The sequence below is a fragment of the Musca vetustissima genome, unplaced genomic scaffold, assembly GCF_032173495.1.
Source record: "Musca vetustissima isolate MV318-11 ecotype Yass unplaced genomic scaffold, APGP_CSIRO_Mvet_v1 utg27348, whole genome shotgun sequence".
NCBI classification, from domain to species: domain Eukaryota; kingdom Metazoa; phylum Arthropoda; class Insecta; order Diptera; family Muscidae; genus Musca; species Musca vetustissima.
The window spans coordinates 8,043-34,673 of NW_026881788.1; the positions used below are offsets into that span (position 1 = coordinate 8,043).

The window sequence follows — 26,631 nt, forward strand, 5'->3', positions numbered from 1 at the left end:
GTCGGACTTGTAGGTAATTGACTAATTCAAGTCCGACCATTAGAAAAAAATCAATATCTTCTTGTAAAAGGCTTTCTAGAGGTCTTGAATATGTTGATGACCTATAGACCCTTTGGGTATAATAAATACGCTCGTATCAACACTTTTTTCATATATTGTATTTGGAATTTTCATCGAAATAATTTGGAAAATACACATGCGAATTTTGTAATACTATGCTGGGTCTGTATCTAACATAAAGAAACAATGCAATCGAGTGAGTGGGGAAAGGAGGTCTTTAATATTTAATATGGCCTCTAGAGATCTTCAATAACTTAATTGCCTTCTAGGGGACTTCAATATGAAAAATATTCTAGGGAAGACTTCCTAGAAAGCTTCTATCAATGGAGAACTTTCTAGAGACACTCTATATGTGGAAGGCCTGCTAGAGGGCTTTCGATGTTTTCTAAATGATGTACTCTTTCTGGACAACTTCTAATTAAATAATACCTTCTGGGAAACTGTTATTCCGCTTAGAATTGAAATCTATTAGGATATTAATGGGTTTCAATTCTTAAAATACCCTCTAGAGGTCTTTTATATAAAAAATACCTTTTGCCGGAATGGATGTGTATATAAATTTGTATTGTATTTTAAATTATTAAACATGGAAATTTCCCTAAATTTCCAATATTTATAATGTTCTCCAATATCACGTACTTTGTTTCCGATTCTTATCTTTGTTTTGTATATTACACAACATTAATGGTGGTTCTTCTTGTCATTTTTTCGTTACAGAGTTGAAATACGAGTAAAACCGACATCATCAAGACCGGTAAATTTCCGTAATGTGGCCTTCGAAGATGACATGGCATCGGTACATCCCGATGATCTCTATGCAGCACAGTTTGAGGCCTTTGGTACCACACCGCCACGGACACGATTGAAAAACAAGAATCGGGATTGGGAGCGGAAACAAAAATCTCTAGCTACAGCGTCAACGGGAGGGTAAGTTGATAATTTTATGACAATTTTTTTCAAAATAATATTTATTTTCCTTCATCCTCCCCAATTTTAGAGCCGTTGATTCACCTGTAACACCCAAACGGGGAAGTTCACGCATGACCCGATCCCGTGTGCTTCGACGCAACACAATGGACTGTGCATTGCTGAATGAAATGTTTGTGAATGAGGATAGTGCCACAAAGAGGGCGGATAAACGGGCCCAGGCTTTATTACGTGAATCGGAACGTGAATTAAAGAACTCGTTGGCCTTAACCTCAGCATCGGTCGTCTTAAGTAATTATAATCCAAGGGTTACAAGTTTTCATGAAAGTTCACACAATCTGGAGGCCATGGATAAGTGTACACCCTTGAATAATGAAGTCACTCTGAGATATCAACAGCCCAAGGTAGTGGAATCATGTAATCGTTATATGAGTGTATCATCGCGACCGACCGGTTGTCGGGCCTCAGCGCCGCCACAGGCATTTGCCCATAATCTATGTTTGGGATTTCAATCGACACCGGGTTTTAAGTTGCGCAAAGAGTTCCATGAGACCTTTGCCAATCTCATTAAACTGGGCAGTGTGGATCGGCAGGATGCCAAGGTAAGGAGGATAATTTTCTTAATCTCTTTAATGAAATATATTTTGATAAAATGTTTTTTTTTTTAGATTTCCCATGAGGAACACACCTGGCAGACCGAAGTCAAAGATCTCATTTGGCTTGAATTGCAGGCCTGGCAAGCAGACCGCACCCCTGAACAACAGGATAAATATTTATTTGCAGCACGTAAAGATGTACCGGATTTGTTGACACAAATCATTAACTATCGATTCCAGCCTCGTTTTCGCAGGCAAGAAAGTGAATTTAGTGTAGATAGTGGCCTGGGGACAGATAGTAATGCTAGTTGTAAGTCAACATTTTCTATAAAATATATATTTTCCGATTTTAATTCTCCGTTATCTTCATAGCTCCACAACCCCAAAAATTCTGTGAAGGCTGTTTGTCGTTGTACTGCAAAGATTGTACCGATCAACAGGAAATCGCCATGAAAGAAGTCGAAGAGCTATTGACACGTTTAGAAGCAGCTGAGGCCCTATATCCCTCATCACAGGCTATGGGCGCCTTTCATCCCATCTACCGAAGTGAATCATTTGTGGGTCGCATTAAGACAATGTGCCTTTGGTATAATATAACGAAGCAAGCCCGTCTTAAATTAACAATATTGGGTAAAATTTTGGCCCGTCTGCAGGGTGAGAAGTTCTCATGGCCTGTACAGACATCATATACTGCAACGGAGTCCAGTAGTGGTAATTCATCAGCTTCGGGTATGGAGAATGAAGATTCGGGTATGAATTCAATTGATTCGACACGTTCGTCATCGCATCGTAAACTGTCGTCGACCAATGCCATGGGTCTACCAATGCCCAAGGTACAATTTCTATTGAACGATGTGGCACATGTGCCCGGCGATACAACAAGCAGTAATGAGTAAGAAAATTTTAATTATTATTCTCTAAAATAGACATAACCATTAACCGTTTCTTTTTGCAGATCCTCATCAACGGAAATCAGTCAAATATCGGAGAGTATTTCTTCAACCTTATCCGGACATTCATTTCGTAAAAATTCCATTCACGATTTAAATATATTCAGTGTAGAACCGCTGCGTAATGGCAGCGGTACCAATCCCGAACAATCATCGGCATTATATCGTAAATTCATTGAAAATGTTCTGAAGTCACGTGGCCTAGCCAAGTCCCTAGCATTTCTACACAAACTGCATAATGTTGTAATGTGTAAGGCACAAATTTCTCTGGAGAAACCCGGCACTGAGGATTATGATTTTGAGACTGAAAAAATCGAAGAAGATGTTCCACGATTGGAACCGGACATTAGCCAAGAACAAATTGAAGAGCTACGCCGCTATGGCTATTGGAGTGAAGAATACAAATCGATCAATTTGCCAACATACATTCCCATATTTGTATTTCTAAGTGGTGTCCCGCTGCAGTTTATGCATGAATTTATGCGTATGCGTTTGGAGACACGACCACCCAAACCGAACCCCTTGAGTTTGGAACAATTAATGAAAGAGTTGAGGGAGGGTCTTACCTTGGCGTTAACACACCGAGAACGCTATCAACGGCACATTACCACTGCCCTGGTCGAGAATGAACATGAACTAGAACGATACACCAGCATTTTGAATCAATACGATGCCACCGTAAGGAAAGTATTCGAATTATATTTGGAATATATTGATCAGCTGGTGTTGGTGGCGTGTCCGGAAAACAATCAAAAATCCGCCTTGGAAAAGGAATGGATGTTCACGAAACTGATATCGCCCATGATATCGGGTATGCATACACTGGCAGCGAAAAAATTCTGTAATATTATACGTAATCTTCTGAAGGGTATATCGGAACGATTGGTTAGCCGTTCCGAGGAATTGGATATACAAATTGAGGGCACCACGGCACAGAATCTCGAAACGGAATTAAAATGGCAGGTATTGACAATATGTCGTGAAACACAATCGCTATTCACGGTGGAACGTGAAAGTTCGGTAAAGGTGCTGTTCTTTGCCAAGACCTTTTGTCGTGATGTCGAATCGGCCGATTTTCATAGGGAACACTATGAAAATGATGTCGATGCCAATGGCACGCAATGTGATTTTGTTTGTGAAGAGGCCAAAGATGCATTTAAGCTGCTGCAAAGAGATGTTTTGGATGTGCGAAATAAGCTAACCAAAATTATTGAGAGGGTCCAGGAGAGATGTTCACCCATGCATGTTATGGATTTGGATGTAAGTAAAAAGAAAAATTAGTTTTCTTTAGCGATGAAAAAAATAAAAAATACTTTCTTTACAGGAACAAGATCGCCAAGCTGTACTCTCACGTACCCGTGAAATCCTCCATCAGGGCTATAAGTTCGGTTTTGAATATCACAAAGATGTAATCCGACTCTTCGAACATCGAATTATGGCCACAAAAAATGAAGGCTTTGAGGAGGAATTGTCACTGGGCATTGTCACCTTTGCCAAAATGTGGATGCAATTTGTCACCGAACGTTGTGAACGTGGTCGTGGCATGCGTCCACGATGGGCGTCACAAGGTCTTGAGTTCCTAATATTGGCATGTGATCCTCAGATTACACGGCATTTAGACGAAACCCAATTTGAAGATTTAAAAAAGAAAATGGATCGTTGTATATCTCATGTCATCGGAATAACTTCGGAACCAGAGAAAACGCGAAAGAAAGCCTCTCCTAGAACAAGGAAAACATCATCGCCCGCCACTAGTCGATCGCGTACTCCCACAAGATCACCAATGTCAGCTGGTATTGTGGTGAACAATACAACGTCACAACAATCACCGCAATACAACAAATTCCTACATCCCCAATTCAGTCATCGGGAGGAAATTTTCAGTCGCACCGAGTCGTTGGACTCAACAGATTCCACTTCCACGCTGGATGTCACCAGCAAAATGGGTGATTTGCGTCTAATCGTACCGACGGCAATAAATGAAAAGCCCAACACACCGCCAACACCACCCACCAATCCCAATCAAGTTGGAGCCGATGCCTCACTTGCCCTACGACAAATACGCATTCGCGATGCCATCAATCGTTTAGATTTGGATCTCGATGAACGTTTGCGTGAACGTAATCTAATCGGTCAGATTAAGGCGTTAAATTCCTGCGATAAAGTACAAATTCGGGCGCGCAGTGTCCATTTCCGTTGGCATCGTGGCATTAAAATCGGCCAGGGTCGTTTTGGTAAAGTCTATACGGCGGTCAACAACAACACCGGCGAGCTAATGGCCATGAAAGAAATCGCTATACATCCCGGCGAGACGAGAGTCTTAAAAAATGTTGCCGAAGAATTGAAAATTCTCGAGGGCATCAAACATGAAAATCTTGTCCGCTATTATGGCATTGAAGTACATCGCGAAGAGCTGTTAATATTTATGGAATTGTGTTCGGAGGGTACACTAGAGTCGTTAGTCGAATTGACAGGTGGTTTACCCGAAGGTCTGACACGTCGTTTTACCTATCAATTGTTGTCGGGTGTTTCGGAACTGCATAAACACGGTATTGTGCATAGGGATATAAAGACTGCTAATATATTTTTGGTTGCCGGTGGTAATAGTCTGAAGCTGGGCGATTTTGGTTCGGCTGTAAAGATACAAGCTCATACAACAGTTCCGGGCGAATTGCAAGGTTATGTTGGAACACAGGGTAAGTATCGATGATGATGATGGAATTAAAATGCATTAATTTATATGGGGAAATTTAATTGAACATGATTTTGAGTAGGACGAATTTAAGAGTTTCCATTGAAAATTAATCTCAGAAGAAGCACTCATTTAAAAAAATCTTATATATTAACCTGCCAATTCCATTGAAAATCCAAGATTATTGTTGTGATGGTCCTTTGAAAAGTATTCCTTAAAACTTCAAATGCATTTTTTTAAATCAAAATTAAATCGATGATAACTGATCTGCTACTTCTCTCAAAAATATTATTTAAAAATCAAGGCTTACAGAACTGACAGAATCCGCCTGTTTTTTAAAAAACATCTGTTAAAAATAGACGCTTAAATGTCAGCTAATCCTTTCAGAAATATTCTTAAAAAATCCACCAACAATGGTCTTTTCAAAAATGTACTTAAAAATCCACGCTTCTTGAACTGCAAGCCCTTTCAAAAATCCACTATTCCATTTCTGCTAAATCTTTAAAAAAATATTAAAAAAATCCTTACTCGTAAATCTGATGCACATTTCAAGAATGTTTGAAACTAAATACACACAACTGAGCCGTCTTAAAAATACATGTCGTAGATCAGATCTTCCAACAAATAATCGTAAAATCCACACTGGAGTTGCATCTACAGCAAATATTGACTCAGCTGTAACGAGTACCTGCTTCGTGTTCTCCAACTTTGGTTTATCCTCCAACAACTGCCCAATTGTCATAACCTTAGATTTTGGTTTCGACATTTCGGCAGTGGGCGGATTTACAGAGGCGAACTTGTGCATTATCAGCTTTTTTGAGTCACTTTTTCGGGCTTTCCTTCGGACGATTTCGACAGACTCAGGTTTCCCTTGGGGGTGTTGAAGGCTCAGAAGTCCACGCCATCATCATCCAAGTTGTGCTAGGGCCACTCTCAATTTATTCCTCCTATAAACCGGTTGCAGTAATTAACCGCTCTCTGGTAAATCTTCTTGTCAGATATTTCTTTGGCGTTGACTCGTTTAGTGGTTCTTGGTTATGATGATTCATCCATCTTTAAGATGGGAAGCTCGACGGCCAACTGCCTCAAAAGTCTCGAGACCTCACTACATATGGTAGAGAACCTCGCCAGGGTTTACGTCCCCACTCATCGTCTGAGAGGACTCACCAGGTTAGCATCTATAAGGTTGAGGAGAAGGTCCGTCTGCGTCTACAGACCTCCTATAAACCAGTTGCAGTAATTAACCGCTCTCCGATAAACCTTCTTGCCAGACTCGTCGACGGCCAACTACCTCAGAAGTCTCGAGACTTCACTACAGCCCGTGGAGATCCTCGTCAGGGTTTACGTCCCTACTTATCGTCTGATAGGAGTCACCAGGTTAGCTATTGTGTTAGTCACTGTAGTGCTAATAACAGTAGTATCTATGGCGTCTTTCTCTTCTGACAAAGTTGAGTCGTCTCCTGACTAAGGAAAAAAGAGCCGGGTTTCTATATAAGGTTGCGAAGACGGTCCGTCTGCTTCTGCCAGGCTTTCGTTTACGTCGTCGAAAGTAATGGGGTTTGAGGCAAAAGAATAGAATAGCGTGGGTCGTCATCATTTGTGGGGATTGAGGGAGTTCTGGCCTTGTATATTTCGAGACTGAGGGTGCCAAGGAAGCCACACTAGCATCAATCGAAAAATTGCATACGGTTCTATAGAAAAAAGATTTTGTGAGGATTTGAGGTTGGCCATGGCGTAGCCTCTTACCATGGCAAGGACTCGTCAACTAAGTCTGAAAACTTGTTGAGGCTCCCAGGTATCAAAAAGGCTCCGTTCTAATACAGTCCCTATATAGGAATGGAGCCTGCAAACCGTAACACTGATGGGCACGAGGTCGCCTAATACCCCAGCCTTAGGAAGATCACTTGGGAAGGTAGTGACCTAAGACCTTGGAATTTGATGGCGCCATTCTCGAGTTGTCAGTCCTGGGATCATAGGCACTCGGTTTCCTCCGATATTCTCCCCCAGGTCCCGCTGATTGGCCGCGACTTGTTATGTTGGTCTTATTTTCACTTTGAGACTCGGAAATTGATTTTGAAACATCACCTTTCTCAAAATGTTGTTTTGAATTCCGATCCTTTTTGTGCCTGTTGGTTTGACTACAGATGCCAAGACACATACACATGAGAATGAGATTTTTGTTCACTCTCGCAGGATGACGACGGGACTTTACTTAATTATTCAGGCTCTGCACTGTAACTTAATTTTTCTACCTTCTTCCATATTTGTTTTTTGTATTTGGGCCTACAACCCTAAAAGTGGGTGATCAAGCCTGATAGATTAGTATGATCGTGTCCGACAGAAGACTTACAATATAAGGTTCGTTCGTTTACTTTCCCAGTAATATTTACTCAGTAAGAATTTGCAGAGAGTAAATACGAATTTTTCCTTTTCAAGAGAGAAAACTGCAAAAAGTAAACGAACAACATCCAGTAAAAAGATTGTTTCGACACAGCTGATTAAAACAACAAACAAATTGGCTCAAACTAAAAAACAGCATTTTTATTAGAAAAATGGATAACAAGCGGAAAATTGATGTTGTTTGTTCCCCACAACCATTTAAAAGTTTGTGACCTGTTATTCCTGTATCTGCAATTGATATTGGGGTGGACATAACCGATGGTGTTCCAGACATGTTAGGGATGTACACTTTTTTGTTTGGATTTGGAACCTAAAAAATCGTTCGCCAATTACTCTTGTATTACCTTATTTTTAAATACTTGCGTTTTCTTCATCCATTTTGGTATTTAATGATACAAAATCAAAATAAAATTCACAAAACAATCAATTTTCTTGAGAACAATTTTTTGTTTGTTTACAAAACATAACAAAACAGCTGATTAAATATCAGCTGATGGTACAAGAAAATTCTTACTGAGTAAATTTTCCTTGTAAGAATTTGCAAATACTCAGTAACACAACTGTCAAATCTGCTCTCTCAATTCACTCTCTTTTACTGGACTTTTGGGTAAACGAACAACATTTTGTAATAATTTGTTCAAATTCGTACAAATTATTGAGTAAACGAACGAACCTATTATTTCAAAAATATTCTTATTATACTAATATATTTCTTTTCCTTTTAGCTTACATGGCTCCTGAAGTTTTTACAAAAACGAATAGTGATGGTCATGGCAGAGCAGCTGATATTTGGTCTGTTGGTTGTGTCGTGGTTGAAATGGCCTCCGGCAAGGTAATATTAAACAAATCCATATACATCCCTTACAATCGATAATAATAATGTCTTTCATTTTTTTAATAGCGTCCTTGGGCACAATTCGATTCCAATTTCCAAATTATGTTCAAAGTTGGTATGGGTGAAAAACCAGAAGCACCCGAGACCTTGTCACAGGAAGGTCATGATTTCATTGATCATTGTTTGCAACATGATCCAAAGGATCGTATGACCGCATATGAATTGATGGAGCATAATTTTTGTAAAGTAAGTGATATGGTAAACTAAAAAAAATATATTTTTTCTAAAAAATGTTTCTTTTTTAGTATGGCCGTGATGAAGATTTCAATGCCGAACAATTAGCTGAACAGGGACGACGTTCATTCCGACGTAATATTCGAATGAAATGAGAAAAAAATGCATACTGTTTTTTTTTCTTTTCGACCAGATTTGGGGCATTTTCTTTTTGTACGCCTTTGTTGTGTGTTTCTTGTAGCTTTACCTCATTATTACAAATATTTTTATTATTTAAAAATATCTATATTATATTAAATAGTTGTCCTATATTTAGGGGCAAAAACTTAGAAACAATATTTAGTCGCAAATAAAATCTATTTTTTTTTAATTAGGTAATGTATGTTCTCTGTTTGCACATGAACTTTTAATAAACATTTGTTAGGTTATTTTTTTTTATTAGTATATAAGCTGTTAATATTTAAATATTTCCAAATTGTCAATCTGTTTTGTTTTGCATTACAAAACAAATTTAAATATTCTTTCAAATAATAATGAATAATAAATATTTGTTATTCTATGTAAAATCGAAGAGGAAAAAATAAAACATTACCCTTATGATAAATATATGTATGTCTAGCAAAACACAGTTACTTTCAACAAAAAGACAATAAATTATAATTTAAGTGGTGTAAAAATATAATAAAAAAAACAAAATAATACAAAATTAAATAATAGTTCTTATATTGCGTTCTTCTTTGGCTACCCAATTTATCCACTAAAAATTGTAAATGTAGGTCCACTATTTTCTGGTAGCCCCATATAACGGTAACTCCAATTCTTGAGCGCGTTTTTCAATAAAATTTCCTTATAATTTGGCAATTTGAGTTCTTATTGGGTACCTTTCCAGTAAAAATTACAAAGATAGATCCACATTTTCCGGTAGACCGCATCTAACGGTACCCCCAAAATTTCAGTATTTTGAAGGTTAGGAACCCGATATTCAATCGAATTCGATGTAATTTGACATTTTGTCAAATATTTGGTAACAAATCCCCGTCTCAAAAATTATTTATATTCACCCCTATTTGGGTCTAGTCCCCATATAACCCCTTTTATTATATTAAAACTAGATTATGACCGCTACTACGTTTGCAGATGTGAGAATTATTTATACACATAAAGTATTTTATTTTGTAACTGATCATTATATGTCGGAATAGCTAATAAACACACACACTAGTATTTACTATAATTAAAATTTTAGTACCATTTATTTTCTTTGTTATATTATAGTACGTATTTCCAAAACTACCTCCATATCTGAACACTACACACCAATTCAGATCGCAACACAAATCTAGCTCTATACTAATTTTGGTACCATTTATTACCTTTGTACTTTTGTAGTACTCATTTCCAAAACTAATTCCAAATTTCATGATTCGATCTGTATAGGTTCACCCAAATCTCAATTTTACTAAATTTACTACTATTTAGTACATATTAATATAAATTCAATAAAAATTATATTTCCGATTGTAGTATTCCAGCCCGATCGCTTCACCCAAACAAGATTGTACCAAATTTAGTACCATTTAGTACATATTAGTATGAATTTACAAAACTGTATACATAGCCCAATCATACACTTCAACAGTAATCCTGACTTCAAATATAAGAATTTACGCTTTTGGTATCAAATAGTGGCGTTGAAGAAGATACCCCAGAACCAGTAAGAGATAATGGTATAGAGTGTATACCACCTAGCCAAGATGAGGTCATAAAAACAATTAATCGGCCCAAGAACAATAAAGCAGCAGCCGAACTATTTAAGACTGGTGGTCAGATGCTGGTCAGGAGCATGCACCAGCTGATTATTACAATTTGGATAGAGGAATGCATGACCATTGATTGGAACTTCAGCATCCTGTGTCCCGTGCACAAAAAATAGAGGTATTAGTCTTCTTCCCATCGTATATAAAGTGTTATCCAGTGTGCTGTGTGAACGATTGAAGCCAATGAAGTCAATGACATTATTGAACCATACCAATGCGGCTTCAGACCTAGCAAATCCACCTTTGACCAGATTTTCACGCATCGACATATACCACCTATTCGTCGACTATAAAACCGCAGAGGTGTTTAAAGCCATGTCTCCGTTCGACATTCCTGCAAAATATACGGATATGCAGGATAACTTTAAGTGACACAAGGTCAGCAGTTAAAGTCGGAAATGGCCTATCGTAGCCCTTCAATACAGAATGAGGATTCAGACAAGGTGACAGTTTGTCGTGTAACCTGTTCAACATCCTGCTGGAAAAGGCAATTCGAGATGCAAAGGTGAACCGAAATGGCACTCTGTACACCAAACAATACATGTTATTCGCCTACGCCGATGACATCGATATAATGGGCGGTAACAGCCACATTTAAACAAATTGAGAAGGAGTCTGCCAAAGTGGGTCTGACGGTAAATGGCGAGAAGACCAAGTTGATGGTATCAATGCGCAAGACGTCCAGTAGACTAGGACCAACTGTGGAATTTGAAAACTACAACTTCGAGGTAGTTAAAGATTTTATATACCATGGTACCGCCAAAATTAAAACGAATGACATCAGTTTTTAAATTCGGAGAAGGATTGTGATGACCAACAGATGCTACTATGGTCTAAGTAAGCAGTTTAGAAGCAAGGACACCAGACCAAATTCATACTTTACAAGACGCTGATACTACCCGTGCTGTTATATGGACCTGAAGCATGGCTACTTGTGCAATCACATGAAGCAGCTCTTGGCGTGTTTAAGAGAAAAAATCTCCGAATCTGCTTTCAGATTCCATTTGGAAAATATTCAATTAGAAAGAAAAAACACCGTTTTATATGATTCATTACATTTCGTATTTTTATTATTTCTCAAAGACTCAAAAATAATAATGACATTACATTAATTTTTCTTGACAGGTGGATAGATTGGAACTACAGTTGAGACTTCTGGCATTGGTGGTAGTGGAGGGTCACTTGGTGGACCAGTGTATGAACCTCCGCCTCCGGTTGGTGGGGTAACCGATTCAACTGGTGGAGTTGGTGGGGCAGTTGGCAAATAGGGGACAGCATTTACGACAACGCCAAGCAAGAAGATGCTCAAAATGAAGTACAAGACTAAAATGAAAATAAAATTAATAAAAATTCAGTCGATATTCTTTTTTTCTACTTACATTTCATTGTTGTAGATTTTTGATTGTTTTACCGATGGTACTTCAATGAAGGTGTCTGTAAAACTGATGCTTTAGTTGTTAAATTTCACAGCTTTTATAGTTCTATATTTCCATTGATGTTTTTCTTAATTATCAGATCATTTGAAATTCCAAGTAAATTTATGTGCCCAAAAAATTGTTTTGATTTGATAAGATAATAATTATTGGGAAATTCGATCAATATCTGAAAAAGAAGAATAATATTTTAGGTATTTTCCCGAAAAAATAAAGATGATGTATTTTTTGTCTTTGAATGTTATCACATTATATTTGTTTTATAATGAATGACATGTGTAGTAGATATTATCGAAATGAAGACTCGTTATCAAATGACACTTTATGTCATTACTTAATCGATGGCTAGCGGGCGGATGGCGACAAAGGGAACATTGAACTAAACATTGTTATTCGGCTTTATGCCCTTGGGGGCATACAAAAGATGTTAATTGTCGTGATATGATCACTAAACATAATTGAGGAATCTCTTCATTTGTCAGGACTTCAACAAGGAGGAGATATCCGTGATTTTTTTTATTAACTTTATATTTTAGTTATAAATAAAAGCCTCCTTTCCCATAAACATAAAGCCTAAAGCGAAACATGGCGCTAGTTCAATATTGATGTGGGGTTCGGCACTGCAGCCTGGTGTATTGCATTTTTTGAAACGTATTATTTAATTGGTTCTATAATGGGTCGATTACGGATGCCAACCATAGTTTAGTTGCGTTGCCAAATTTACTTATGGATGGCAACTGTTGTCAACTTCAGTTGCTTCAAATATAATTTTTCGGCAACCATTTATTTCTGGTTGCTGTTTATAATAACTGAACTTTGTAGGCTTTCGAAATTGGTTAATATTACTACAATTTGAGGTGAAGCACGCGGTCAAACCAAAACCACTATTGATGATGTGTGGAAGGCCATTTCAGAAGACCTTAACTGCTATGGCCCTCCAATACGCATTCCAAATGAATGGCAGAAAGTTGCGAACATCTTCTTTTGGGTCCATGATATGTACGTGTGTATCATCAATACATCCGTCAATACGCTGGAACTTAGTTTTCGAATAAAAAAAAAATTATTATTCCCTTTTTTATCCTCCGTTAATTTGGATACAATCAAAATTTTACAAAGTTTTTCCTCTATTAGCCGGATAACTTCGGCGAAAACCACCGACATTGTCGGTTGAGCCATGCCAAGGTTGAGGTCATTGCTATGGGACTTTTGAAAACTTCCCTCCACAAAAAACATCAGAGCTGCACACATTTTTAAGAGAGTAGGAATTGCTGGTTGCTTTCCATAATTGACCCATAAGTCAATATTTTTAAAATATTTTGACATTTTTATTAAAATTGCTCCAGGCATCATTGCTGAGTTATGGCCATTTGAAATTCATCTTGAACCATAATATAGTTATGCGTTATGCAGTGCTGGTAGCCTGTTACCTCAAAATGTATAGCCCAATCCTACACCCCAACAGTAATCCTAACTTCAAATTTCAAGATTCTAGCTCTATCGGTTCACTCAAATGCACATTTGATACTATTTTGTACACATTAGTACAAATTTCCAAAACTTCCTACATAGACCAATCCTACACCCAAACTGTAACCCTAACTCCAAATTTCAGGATTCCAGCTGTATTGGTTCACTGAAAATTTAAATTGTACAAAATTTAGTACACATGAACTTCCTACAAAGTCCAATCCTACATTCCAACAGTGATCCTACCATCAACAGTGATCCTACCATCAAATTTCAAGATTCTAGCTCTATCGGTTCACTCAAATCCTTATTTGGTACCATTTTGTACACATTAGTACAAATTTCCAAAACTTTCTACATATCCCAATCCTATACCCTAACAGTAACCCTATCTCCAAATTTCAGGATTCCAGCTGTACTGGTTCACCCAAAATTTAAATTGTACAAAATTTAGTACACATTAGTATGAATTTCCAAAACTTCTTAAAAAAGGCCAATCCTACACTCCAACAGTGATCTTAGCACCAAATTTTAAGATTCCAGCTTTATCGGTTCACCCAAATACAAATTTGGTACCATTTAGTAGACATTAGTATGAATTTCCAAAACTTTCTACATAGCTCAATACTACATACCAACAAAGATCGTAACTCCAAATTGCAGGATTCCAGCTCTATCAGTTCCTACACCCCAAAAGTGATCCGAACGTCAAATTTCAAAATTCCAGCTCAATCGGTTCACTTAAACCCGAATTTGGTATCATTTAGTACAAATTTCCAAAACTTAATCGCATTGGTTCACCCAAAATTTAAAGTGTACAAAATTTAGTTCACATTAGTATGAATTTCCAAAATTTCCTTAATAGCTCAATTCTACCCCCCAACAATGATCCTCACGCCAAATATAAAGCTTCCAGCTCTGTCGGTTCACCCAAATTCAAATTTGGTACCATATAGTACACATTAGTACGAATTTTCAAAATTCTCTACATACCATAATCGTACACCCAAACAGTGATCCTGACTCCAAATTGCATTGTTTCAGCTCTATCGGTTTACCCAAATCCAAATTGTACCAATTATAGTACGATTTAATACTTTTCGTACACATAAGTAAAAAAATTCCAACACTACGTATATATCCTAATACTACACTTCGACGGTAATATTAATTTTACTTTTCAGGATTCCAACTCGATTTGTACATTCAAATTAAATTTGTACCGTATATAGTACCATATAGTACTTTTCGTATACATAAGTACACGCTTCCAAAGCCAGCTCCTTATAACGACCCTGCTTCTAAATCTTAATTTGCATTCCAAATTTCAAGTTTTTAGCTCTATCCATTCACATGCTACGAAATTGTACTGAATTTAGTACATTTTAGTACTTTTCGCATACTTATAGTTCGAATGTCCAAAAAACCCTTTGCTATATCTATTCTACACTCCATCAGTCACCCTCACTTAACATTTAAGAGTTCTAGATATACCGGTTCGACAAATACAAATGGTATCACCGTTCTAGTACGAATTTCCTAAAACCCAGCCTTATCTGTCTCCTTTGGACCAAGAATGACCCTCACCCAAAATTTCAAGATTCTATCTTCCGCCGTTTCGTCTGGGCGTTGATGAATCGTTAAATCAGTCAGTCAATCACTTTACTCTTTTATTAGTACATATAGATTATTTAATGCTTATATATATTTTTAATTTGGGTTTTATTTTTCATTCCAGGTTTTTTGAATTATATATGCTCGAATTTCCGCATGATGACAATCGAAAACGATATACAAATTATTTGAAAATATGACAGGCCCGCCGATAACGATCAATAAATATTTTGGAATTATCTGAACCATAAAATTCCACAAGGAAGGATTACAATAGAAGACAGTCCAAATAAGTTATATTTAATATATTTTTTGAAATGTATGTATATATTTTTTGCAAAGAATATTGAATAAAAAATAATGAATTTATTAAAATACTATTTGTTTTTATTTACGGATACATACAACGAATTTGGTAAGTATATTTGCCCCTACGCATGCGACATAATTTGTGTGATGACGTCACAATTTTTCATTCACCTGGTTGTATGCATTTTTGCGCAAATTTCACAAAAAAACCAGGCGCCCAGAAGAAAATAGAAAGTAGCCCGCCAAAAAAAATTTTCAAAAATTGCATCTGGCAATGACGTACAAAGAAATTACAAAATTTGTAGCATACTTTTAGGCGCTCGATTTTTTTTTTTTCGCGGGTTGGGTGTTGCCAGACCAAAATTTTTTCTAAATTTTTATTTTTTTTGGCGTGCAACTTGTTACTTCATTCTGTGCGCCTGGTAGTTTTGTGAAATTTGCGCAAAATTGCACCAAATTATTATTCGAAATTCATTGGGAGCCATTATTGTGACATTGGGCGTTATTGTGAACCCCCACAAAGAGATTTTTTTTAGACGTCCATAAATACAGACACACATTTTTAGTATTTTTTTTTTTAAATCTGTTTATTTGTTATATTTCCATAAATGAAGATGGTACATAAAGAAATAACTCAACTACATACACCAGTTACTTAATAGTACTTCTTAATACAATGGTAGTGTAGAGAAACAAATTGATGAACGATGTCATCAGGCTCAGCTGGATATTTTCTTTCAGAAATTTCTCAAACCTACCAGTCATCCAGAAGAGGTTGATAGAAAATTTAACTAATTGGCAAACAGTGGGCTTTAAGCTCCGTTACATGTAACAGGTTTGATATTCGGAACAACATTTTTGGGCTCATATCAGGAAATAGGTTTCAAAAAAGTCAACATAACTGATATGGTAGTCCTTAAAGAAAGATTGCTGACATTTTCATCGATAATCTTACCTCGGTTCAATGTTTATTGAAATAGCCACATGAAACAAAAATATTAAAAAATCCACAATAAAAAAAATTAAACATTTTATAGGAAACTTTCAAAAGACTAATTTTGTTAAAAATATTTTTTCGGGAATTACATTTAGACTTTAGATAAAAATATATTTTTTAAAGAAATATTTTTTTCGATTAAAACATACATAAAGTCGAGGGTTTTTAAACAAACATGTTTGTTTTGGGGACCAGATATGGGCGTGGATTCTTTTAAAAATACCAGGGATCACAAATTTAAGTGGGCAGCCCTGAGCCTTTCCTGACCTGTAAGGTATCATAATGAAGTAAAAAAAAAATTGGTCATTGCTAGGGAAACGGCAAATTTATTTCGAAAACATAGTTAAGGTTCTAAATAATTTTTCACATAAAACATTTCATATTTTTTTAAATTACATAAAACTTCAGAATTTCCTCTAACCATATCAGAAAACTTTATAAAAATTGGTTTAGTAGTTGCCGAGATTTTTGTATTTCAATTCAACGATGGTCCGAAATACACCTCCAGCTCGGTTCTGGTCGCCTATTACCTGAAAATGAAAAACCACACAAAAATCAGTCTGTTAAAAAAGGCAAAAATTGTTTTCATAATGTCGTCTGCTGTTGTTGTATGAAAATTATAGCATGCTTGTAGGGGCAAAGGGCAGGGCATTTCGAGGTGCAATTTCTTGTTGCTTGATATGTAGGTGTGATTGTATGTGATTTATGCACATATGCTAAAATATATTTACTTACACATACACACACTGTAGTAGCTGTATGAAGGAAACAAATTTTAATTTTTTGCAAGATCGATTTTTGTGGTGTTTTTCATTTTTTGGTAATAGGCGCCCAGCATCGAGCAGAAAGTATATTTCGGAGCATGGTAGAATTGAAATTTGAATAACTCCGGAAATACCTAACCGATTTTTATGAATTTTGCAGCAATGGTTAGAGGGAATTCTGCAGTTTTATGACATTATTATGACAATGACATTTATTAAACCTATAAAAATAATTTTTAGCTATTATCTTTTTGGCAACACTGGTTACATCTCGTGTTTTGATTTTCTGCCGTACATCTTCAGTTTGGTCTATAATTTAACGACGAATCGTCATACAACGCGATCTAAGCATTAAAATCATTAAATTTCATAACTAAAATGCGTGCTTTTTGTTAAGAAAGTTCATTGCGCGTTTCTTCAATTTTATGGCTGTATAATCGATCCATTGAAGCGGCTATTTTTTACTACATTTCATATAGATATATACCGATTTCAATTTCCTTTACAACCATACAATTTGGCGAACAGAGCGCCATATATTGATGCCGTAACTGGAAATTTCATAAATGTAGAATTTAATGTCCTGTTTTTTGTCTCATAACTTTGGAACTACTGGAGGTATTGTAATAAAATAGATGTCATATGAAATGTAGAAAGTTTGACTATTTCGTTATCTATTCAAAATTAAAAAAAATGTGAAATGTTTTATATTTTAAAATATTATGTAGGAGGATACATTTGTATGTTATTGCCTTACAAAAGTTTTCAAAATACAATTTGCCGATTCTATGCCAAAGAGTAATATTTATCTTTTTTTATAATGTTATCTTTGTTATGTCCCAACAGCCTTACAAATTCTATCCCTAATGGTCTTGAATTGACACTGGGTTTTTGGCGTATACCGCAGACCAAGTTCTACACATCGCCAAGAAATAACTATGTGAAATTTGCCTTTAATCATAATGTAGTTGCTACACAATGCTGGTCGCCTGAGATGAGGCCATTGTATATTAGCCGTTGTCGTGACATATCTGATGCGCATAACTGGTCGCCTGTTACCTCAAATTGATTGTAATGGGAAATTTCTCCAGTATGCAATTTTGAGGTAACAGGTGACCAGCATTGGCATTGCATAGCACCTATATTAGGATTAAAAGATAATTTAAAATTGTTATATCTCGATTATGCATGGGCCAATTTCTTTGAAATTTTCATTGATTGAAGAGGAAATATAAAAAGAGAAAATTTTAATTATTGCAGGTAGAGGTAAAAAAATAAAGAAACGGATTAGGTGATTACCAATAAGTGGTCTTATCTTGGTATTCAAAGAAAAACCGGATTTGTTCTTTTGGGTTCTTAATATATTCGACAAACCCCTTTCGTCTTCATTAGGAATTTTCCACACCCTAAAATCTTCTTGCACATTGTAAATAATTCATTAAGGGAACTCCCCCCATTCTCGATTTTAATTTTTCAAGATTTTCAATGGACTGGTGAATCAATACCAATGATTGTTAAGGTTTGTAACTTTGCACATATATATTTGAAGATTTAAAAAAGAAGAAAAATAATTGACAAAAAAAAATTTGTTGTTGTCTTGTTGTTGTTTTTTGTTATTAAAGAAAAGTCCTTATTTTTGATTACGAGCATGATAACTCCTCACTGCAACTTCGGAATCCGAAAATTCCAACGGTGTTAGAAAGAGTACATGTCTGACTCTCGTATGAACTAGGATTATTGACTTCGCTCTAAAATTAACAAAATGTCGGACCTTTGAAAAAATATTTTTGAAAAATCGCCGATTTTTGACCAAAAACCAATTTAAAAAATAAGGAAGATCTTCACCGATTGACTTTATCCTAGTTCATACGATAGCTATACACTCACAGAGAAACGTGTAAAAATTTGGAATCGATTGGGTTATTAGTTTTTGAGTTATAGTGCCCGCCATTCGCAAAAGAGAAAACGCGTTTAAAGTTTGAGAAGCCCTTCAGCCGTCACTTGATGCTGACACAATAAATCGGTTATATCTTCAAGAGTTCTTGAGATTTTTACTTGAAATTTTGCAGGGACATTCTTGAATTAGTGTAGATTGGAATTAAGTCAACAAAAATTTTGACCCCGAGAATGGGGGGGTCCCCTTAAATCAATGGGGGGGGGTCCCCTTAAATCAATGGGGGGGGGGGGGTCCCCTTAAATAACAAATACACTTGTCTTACATAAATATTTATTTAAAAATTATATTTATTTAATAAACTTGTTCTTCGTAATAATCCCGAGTTACAAATTTGCTTTTCAAATTTAAATTCATTGGCACGACAGATTCTGCTGTTGGGGGTGCAGGTTTCAAATCGGTTGGTGGTACAGTTGGTGGTCCATTATAGCCATTGCCCTGTTCGATTGGTGGTCCATTATAGCTATTACCCTGTTCGGTTGGTGGTGCTGATCCAGCTACTGGTGGAGGTGGAATTGCAACTATGGTCGATATAAGCGCACAAAGGCTCAGGATAAAATAGAAAACTGGAAAAAATAAGAAAAAATATAAATTAATAAAAATATATTTAATAAATATAATCTTATTAATAAAAATAATAAAATATTAATTTATTTTAGAAAATATTCCACTTCTTTTTTCCTCGATTTCAATTTGACCCACTTACATTTCATGGTGGTGATGATCTGTCCGTTCAATTAAACGTTCACGTAACTTATGACTGTCATTGATTTCAGCACCGTGAATTTTATGTGGACCGGAACATTTTTTTTTGTCTATGACAAATATTCTTTTTCCTTAGATAAAATGTTAATTAAAATTTCGTCAAAAGTGCAGTCAATCTTTTCGAATATTGACTAACACAAAAGGTTTAATCGTATATATTTGGAGATAAGATTATTAAAATTACCAAATGCTAGTTATGTCTGGTGGTCACAGTGTTCCAAAACATACAATTGGATTCTTTATTTCACACAAAATTCGTTTATAATTTTTACAATTTTAAATAAGTAAAAAAACAGGCATAGGCAAAAGTTCATTCTACAGTTCATTCTAAATTTCAAAAATTTCCAAATTAAAAATTCAAAGTAATATTAATATTAAATTGGAATTTCAAAATTAGGTTTATAAAGTATGGGATAGTAAATTGTGTGGGAGGTTCCAGTGGGGGAGTGGGCCGAGATGACCCAGCATCGAAATAGATTTAAGTTTTAGACTCCATGCTTCTTTCGACCAAATCCGCTTCATACAATTTGGAGTGGCTTTACAAATGTCCGTATGTCTGACTAGTGTGCGATATAGTTATCGAAGGGAGTAGCCAATTACATACTGTAACATTTCTTCCTTACATAAATCAAGTTCGAAGACGGGGAATATCGATTCCCTCCTTCTGGTGCATCCCAATACAAAGTAATATTACATTATTTTAAACCCAACTTTGTTACTCCAATTTCATATTAATATTCAACTAATTTTGATTTATTTCACAAGAAAGTATACGATTATACCTTCCACATGACACTACTTTTATTGTAATATCTGCAATTCCAAAAAATATTATAGCAAAATGAAATGAGGTACGCAATTTTTATAAACCTATCGTACGCGCCTCCTACATAATATTCTAGAAAATAAAACATTTCACATTTTTTTAAATTTTGAATAGATCACGAAATAGTCAGACTCCCTACCTTTCATATGACATCAATTTTTTACAATACCTCCAGTAGGTCCAAAGTTATGAGTCCAAAAACCAGGACATTAAATTTCTACATTTATGAAATTTCCAGTTACGGCATCAATATATGGCGCACCGTGCGCCAAATTGTATGGTCTTAAGGGAAATTGAAATCGGTATATAACTATATGAAATGGAGTAAAAAAAAAAAATAGCCGCTTCAATGGATCGATTATACAACCATAAAATTGAAGAAACGCGCAATGAACTTTCTTAACAAAGCACGCATTTTAATTACGGAAATTTAATGATTTGAAAGCGTTGATCGTTTGTATGACGATTCATCGTTAAATTATGGACCAAATTGAAGATGTATGGCAGAAAAACGCGACACGAGATGTGTGTAAACTGTTAAAAACAATGTTGCCAAAAAGAAAATAGCTAAAAAATTACCATGATATGTGTAATAAATATATAATGTCATTGTGTAATAAAACTGCACAATTTCCTCTAACCATTGCTGCAAAATTCATAAAAATCGGTTAGGTATTTCCGGAGTTATTCGAATTTCAATTCTACCATGCTTCGAAATATACTTTCTGTTCGATGCTGGGCGCCTATTACCAAAAAATGAAAAACACCCAAAAATCGATCTTGCAAAAATGGAAGAATTTTTTTCTTCATACAGTTACAGTGTGTGTATGTGTAAGTAAATATATTTTACATTGCATATGTATAAATCACATACAATCACACCTACATATCAAGCAACAAGAAATTGCACCTCGAAATGCCCTGCCCTTTGCCCCTACAAGCATGCTATAATTTTCATACAACAACAGCAGACGACATTATGAAAACAATTTTTGCCTTTTTTAACAGACTGATTTTTGTGTGGTTTTTCATTTTCAGGTAATAGGCGACCAGAATCGAGCAGGAAGTGTATTTCGGCCCATCGTTGAATTGAAATACAAATATCTCGGCAACTACTAAACCGATTTTTATAAAATTTCCAGATATGGTTAGAGGAAATTCTGAAGTTTTATATAATTTAAAAAATATGAAATGTTTTATGTGAAAATTATTTAGAACCTTAACTAAGTTTTCAAAATAAATTTTCCCGTTTTCCCAGCAATGACCAATTTTTTAATTCATTATTATACCTTACAGGTCAGGAAAGACAGACCTGAGACCCACTGTCCCTGGCAGGGACGTACGCAGGGGCGGGCCCGCTGTTTGCAACAGCGAATTTTTTAATTTTGTACCGCCGAGCCCCCCCCGAAATAAAATTCTGTGTACGTTGCTGGTCCCTGGTATCTTTAAATTAATTCACGCCCATATCTGGTCCCCAAAACAAAGATGTTTAAAATCCCACGACTTTATGTGTTACTCGAAAAAAACATTTCTTTAAAAAATATATTTTTTGCTAAAGTCTAAATGTAATTCCCGGAAAAAAATTAACAAAATCAATCTTTTTTAATATTTTTGTTTCATGCGGCTATTTCAATAAACGTTGAACCGAGGTAAGATTATCGATGAAAATGGCAGCCATCTTTCTTTAAGGACTATCAAATCAGTTATGTTGAATTCGAAATCTATTTCCAGATATGAGCCCAAAAATGTTGTTCCGAATATCAAACCTGGTTCATGTTACGGAGCTAAAAGCCCGCAGTTTGCCAATTAGTTAAATTCCCTATCAACCTTTTCTGGATGCCTGGTAGGTTTGAGCAATTTCTGAAAGAAAATATCCAGCTGAGCCTGATGACATCGTTCATCAATTTGTTTCTCTACACTACCATTGTACTAAGAAGTACTATTAAGTAAATAGTGTATGTAGTTGAGTTATTTCTTTATGCACCATCCTCATTTATTGAAATAAAACAAATAAACAGATTTAAAAAAATACTAAAAATGTGTGTCTCTACTTATGGACGTCTAAAAAAATCTCTTAGTGGGGTTCACAATATTAGTTTCTTAGTAACAATAACGCCAAATGTCACAACAATGGCTCCCAATGAATTAAAAAAAATCCCAAAAAAAAGGTGCAACTTTGCGCAAATTTCACAAAAATACCAGGCTCCCAGAATGAAGTAGCAAGTTGTCCGCAAAAAAAATTAAAAATTTCGAAAAATTTTGGTCTGGCAACACCCAACCCGCGAAAAAAAAATCGAGCACCTAAAAGTATGCTACAAATTTTGTAATTTCTTTGTACGGCATTGCCAGATGCAATTTTTTACATTTTTTTTGCGGGTTACTTTCTATTTTCTTCTGGGCGCCTGGTATTTTTGTAAAATTTGCGCAAAAATGCATACAACCAGGTGAATGAAAAATTGTGACGTCATCACACATTTTATGTCGCATGCGTAGGGGCATATATACTTACCATATTTGTTGTATGTATCCGTAAATAAAAACAAATAGTATTTTTAGTAAAATCATTATTCTTTATTTGTTTTCAATATTCTTTGTAAAAAAATATATATGGGCAATATTGCCAATTTTTTAATATTCCATTTTCAAAAAATCAGCTTTTTTGTTTTTGTGGCACATCAATGATTTTTGGTACACATATAGAGAAAAATGTTCTGACTCCGAAACCGTTCGCGATCAAAATTTTGGTTGATGCGCGCAAAAGTTATCGAGGTTTTAATTTTGGGCATAAGAAACAAATCTTAAAATTACGCCGTTTATTATATTGACCAAAACCGTTGATATATATCTTCCTCCGTAAAATAAGAATATGAAAATATTATAATAATCGCGAAAAAGTTGCACATATTCGCGAAATATGAGAAAAATAAAAAAATATAGCGGATTACATCAATATTTTCATTATATTAATGACATACACACACCTAAAAATTAATTTAAAAATATCTACATAATCTAAACACCATTATGAATCAAATGATATCAAAATCACACAAGTCCGTGTAGCGGTTTGTAAATCACAGCGACAATAAAACAAGATATTGAGGAAAAATATTTGTTTTTGGTTCGAAAAAATAATGTCATCATATTTATTTTTTTAATTGTATACAAGAAATTTCAGAAAAAAATGTTGGGGTTATTCTGTTATTTTACCCGAATTTCGCCGAAAAATTGACATATATAATAATAATCACTTTTTGTGTATAAGTATACGCCTTGCGGATTATATCAAGACCCTTCCGATAAATCTTAGAATTCTATAAATAGGAATAAATCTTAAAACAAAATAATATTATGAAATATACATTTCAAATTGCTTGTAAATCGCGTAATTCTCTAAATCATTTGATGCGCATGCGGTTTCCAGGAAGTACTGAAGTTTATCTTCCAATCCATACATATTTTGCGAAATTTCATTTGACGGCTAAGATGTGCCGCACGTTACATTGAAGTACCCAAAAAATCGTAAAACGCGAATAATTTCCGAAAACTCCATATGTCATTAACGCGCATCCGATTTAGGTGTGCACCCTAAAAAATACATCGATCTATACCGATTTCAATGTGGTCCATTAAGAACCATGGATGTGCCAGCTCACACTATTTTTGAGATAAATTGCGTCTAAATCGCGTAATTCTCAAAATCATTTGATGCGCATGCGGTTTCCAGGAAGTACTGAAGTTTATCTTCCAATCCATATATATTTTGCGAAATTTCATTTGACTGCTAAGATGTGCCGCACGTTACATTGAAGTACCCAAAAAATCGTAAAACGCGAATAATTTCCGAAAACTCCAGATGCCATTAACGCGCATCCGATTTCGATCCCTAAAAAAATACATCGATCTATACCGATTTCAATGTGGTCCATTAAGAACCATGGATGTGCCACCTCACACTATTTTTGAGATAAATTGGGTACATCTCTCTTTCGGCTGAAGTTTTTAAAGTTATCTTTTCGAAAAAGATCAAAATACGTATGAAGTCATTTATTGAAGCGGAAATGATCCGCAGAAACTACAATTAAATCCGCGATATTTTCAAAAACATTTTTTGCCAAATTTCGTGTTTTTGGAAGGCCAGTTCCCGCGGTTCTAATAGATGGATTTTCACGAAGAAGATTTTATATCATCCGAAACGTAAAAAACCTTATTGATCGCGGGTACCCATATCATTCAGTTGACAGATCTAAAAATTTGTCCCGAAAAATAGGTTTTTTTAGAAATTTGATCGCACAAAATTCGCACCTTCGGATGAGTATTACTCTGAAGCTGTGCATACTACAAACACAAAATACATATCAAATTACGCAGATTCGCGTCTACAATAATCTTATAATCGATTTTTATAAATACCTGTTTGCGTATTAAAGCTAGAAGTAACATTAAAAAAATACTCAAAATCGAGCTTCAAAATGTCAGCATCATTTAAAGGTAGATGCAGTTAAATTTTTGAAAAATGATACATAAGAGGCGTAATCCCCATTTTGTTGGCCTCTAGTTTTATTTTGACACGAAGACCGTGCAATGAGTGGCCTAGTCACAAATCGATAGAGAACATAAAAAAACTGGTTCGCCCCAACCTGTTTTTACACACTTTTTTACATTAAAGTAGACACAGCTTCCACCAAAATAAAGTTTGGAGGTCAATATCATGAACAGTTTGCAACGACAGATCAATTAACCCAAAACTATTCACTTTTTTTCATATACTTAAGTAGTTCCCGAGTTATAAAGGGGTGAACCTCCGCTTCAGCTATGTTAAAAAATTGGCAATATTGCCCATATACATACATTTAAAAAAATATATTAAATATAAATTTTAAGAAGCCAATTTTCTTAACAACTTAGCCCACTTATTTGGACTACATTCTATTGTAATCTTTCCTTGTTGAATTTTATGATTGAGAGATGAGGGTAATTCCAAAATATATATATTGATCGTTATCGGCGGGCCTGCCATATTTTTAATTAATTTGTATATCATTTTCGATTGTCATTCGAAATTCTACAATTCACAAAAAAACCTGGAATGAAAAATAAAAGACAAATTAAAAATATATAAGCATTAAATAATCTGAAGATAGAATCTTGAAATTTTGGGTGAGGGTCATTCTTGGTCCAAAGGTGACAAATAAAGCTGGGTTTTACGAAAATCGTACTAGAACGGTACGAAAAGTACTAAATACCAGAACTCTTAAATTTTAATGATGGTCACTGGGGGAGTGTAGAATAGATATAGCAAAGTTTTTTTTGGACATTCGAACTATAAGTATGCGAAAAGTACTAAAATATACTAAGTTTAGTACAATTTCGTAGCATGTGAATGGATAGAGATAACAACTTTGTAAATTTGGAATGCAAATTAAGTACTATATTCGGTACAAATTTAATTTGAAGGTACAAATCGAGTTGGAATCCTGACAATTTAAATTAACATTACCGTCGAAGTGCAGGACTGGGATATATACGTAATTTGGGAGTTTTTTTTTACTTATGAACGTACTACTAAATCGTACTATAATTGATACAATTTGGATTTGGGTGAACCGATAGAGCTGGAACAATGCAATTTGGAGTCAGGATCACTGTTGGGGTATAGGATTATGGTATGTAGAGAATTTTGAAAATTCGTTCTAATTCGATAGAGCTGGAACAATGCAATTTGGAGTCAGATTCACTGTTGGGGTGTTGGATTATGGTATGTAGAGAATTTTGTAAATTCGTACTAATGTGTACTATATGGTACCAAATTTGTATTTGGGTGAACCGATAGAGCTGGAAGCTTTACATTTGGAGTTAGGATCATTGTTGGGGGGTAGAATTGAGCTATTTAGGAAATTTTGGAAATTCCTACTAATGTGAACTAAATTTTGTACAATTTAAATTTTGGGTGAACCGATGCGATGAAGTTTTGGAAATTTGTGCTAA

General features: G+C 35.3%; 1 protein-coding gene across 1 annotated transcript; it reads left to right on the top strand.

The window, feature by feature from the left end:
* Positions 1 to 777: 777 nt before the first annotated feature.
* Positions 778 to 8,880, top strand: LOC133327801 (mitogen-activated protein kinase kinase kinase 4-like; the record flags this gene model as incomplete). The annotated part of the gene is made up of 9 exons (XM_061536338.1): positions 778 to 987; positions 1,058 to 1,589; positions 1,656 to 1,893; positions 1,956 to 2,475; positions 2,539 to 3,793; positions 3,858 to 5,229; positions 8,351 to 8,457; positions 8,527 to 8,706; positions 8,766 to 8,880. Coding segments are annotated over 9 exons (4,498 nt in total), but the record flags the coding sequence as incomplete, so codon positions are not given.
* Positions 8,881 to 26,631: the final 17,751 nt, after the last annotated feature.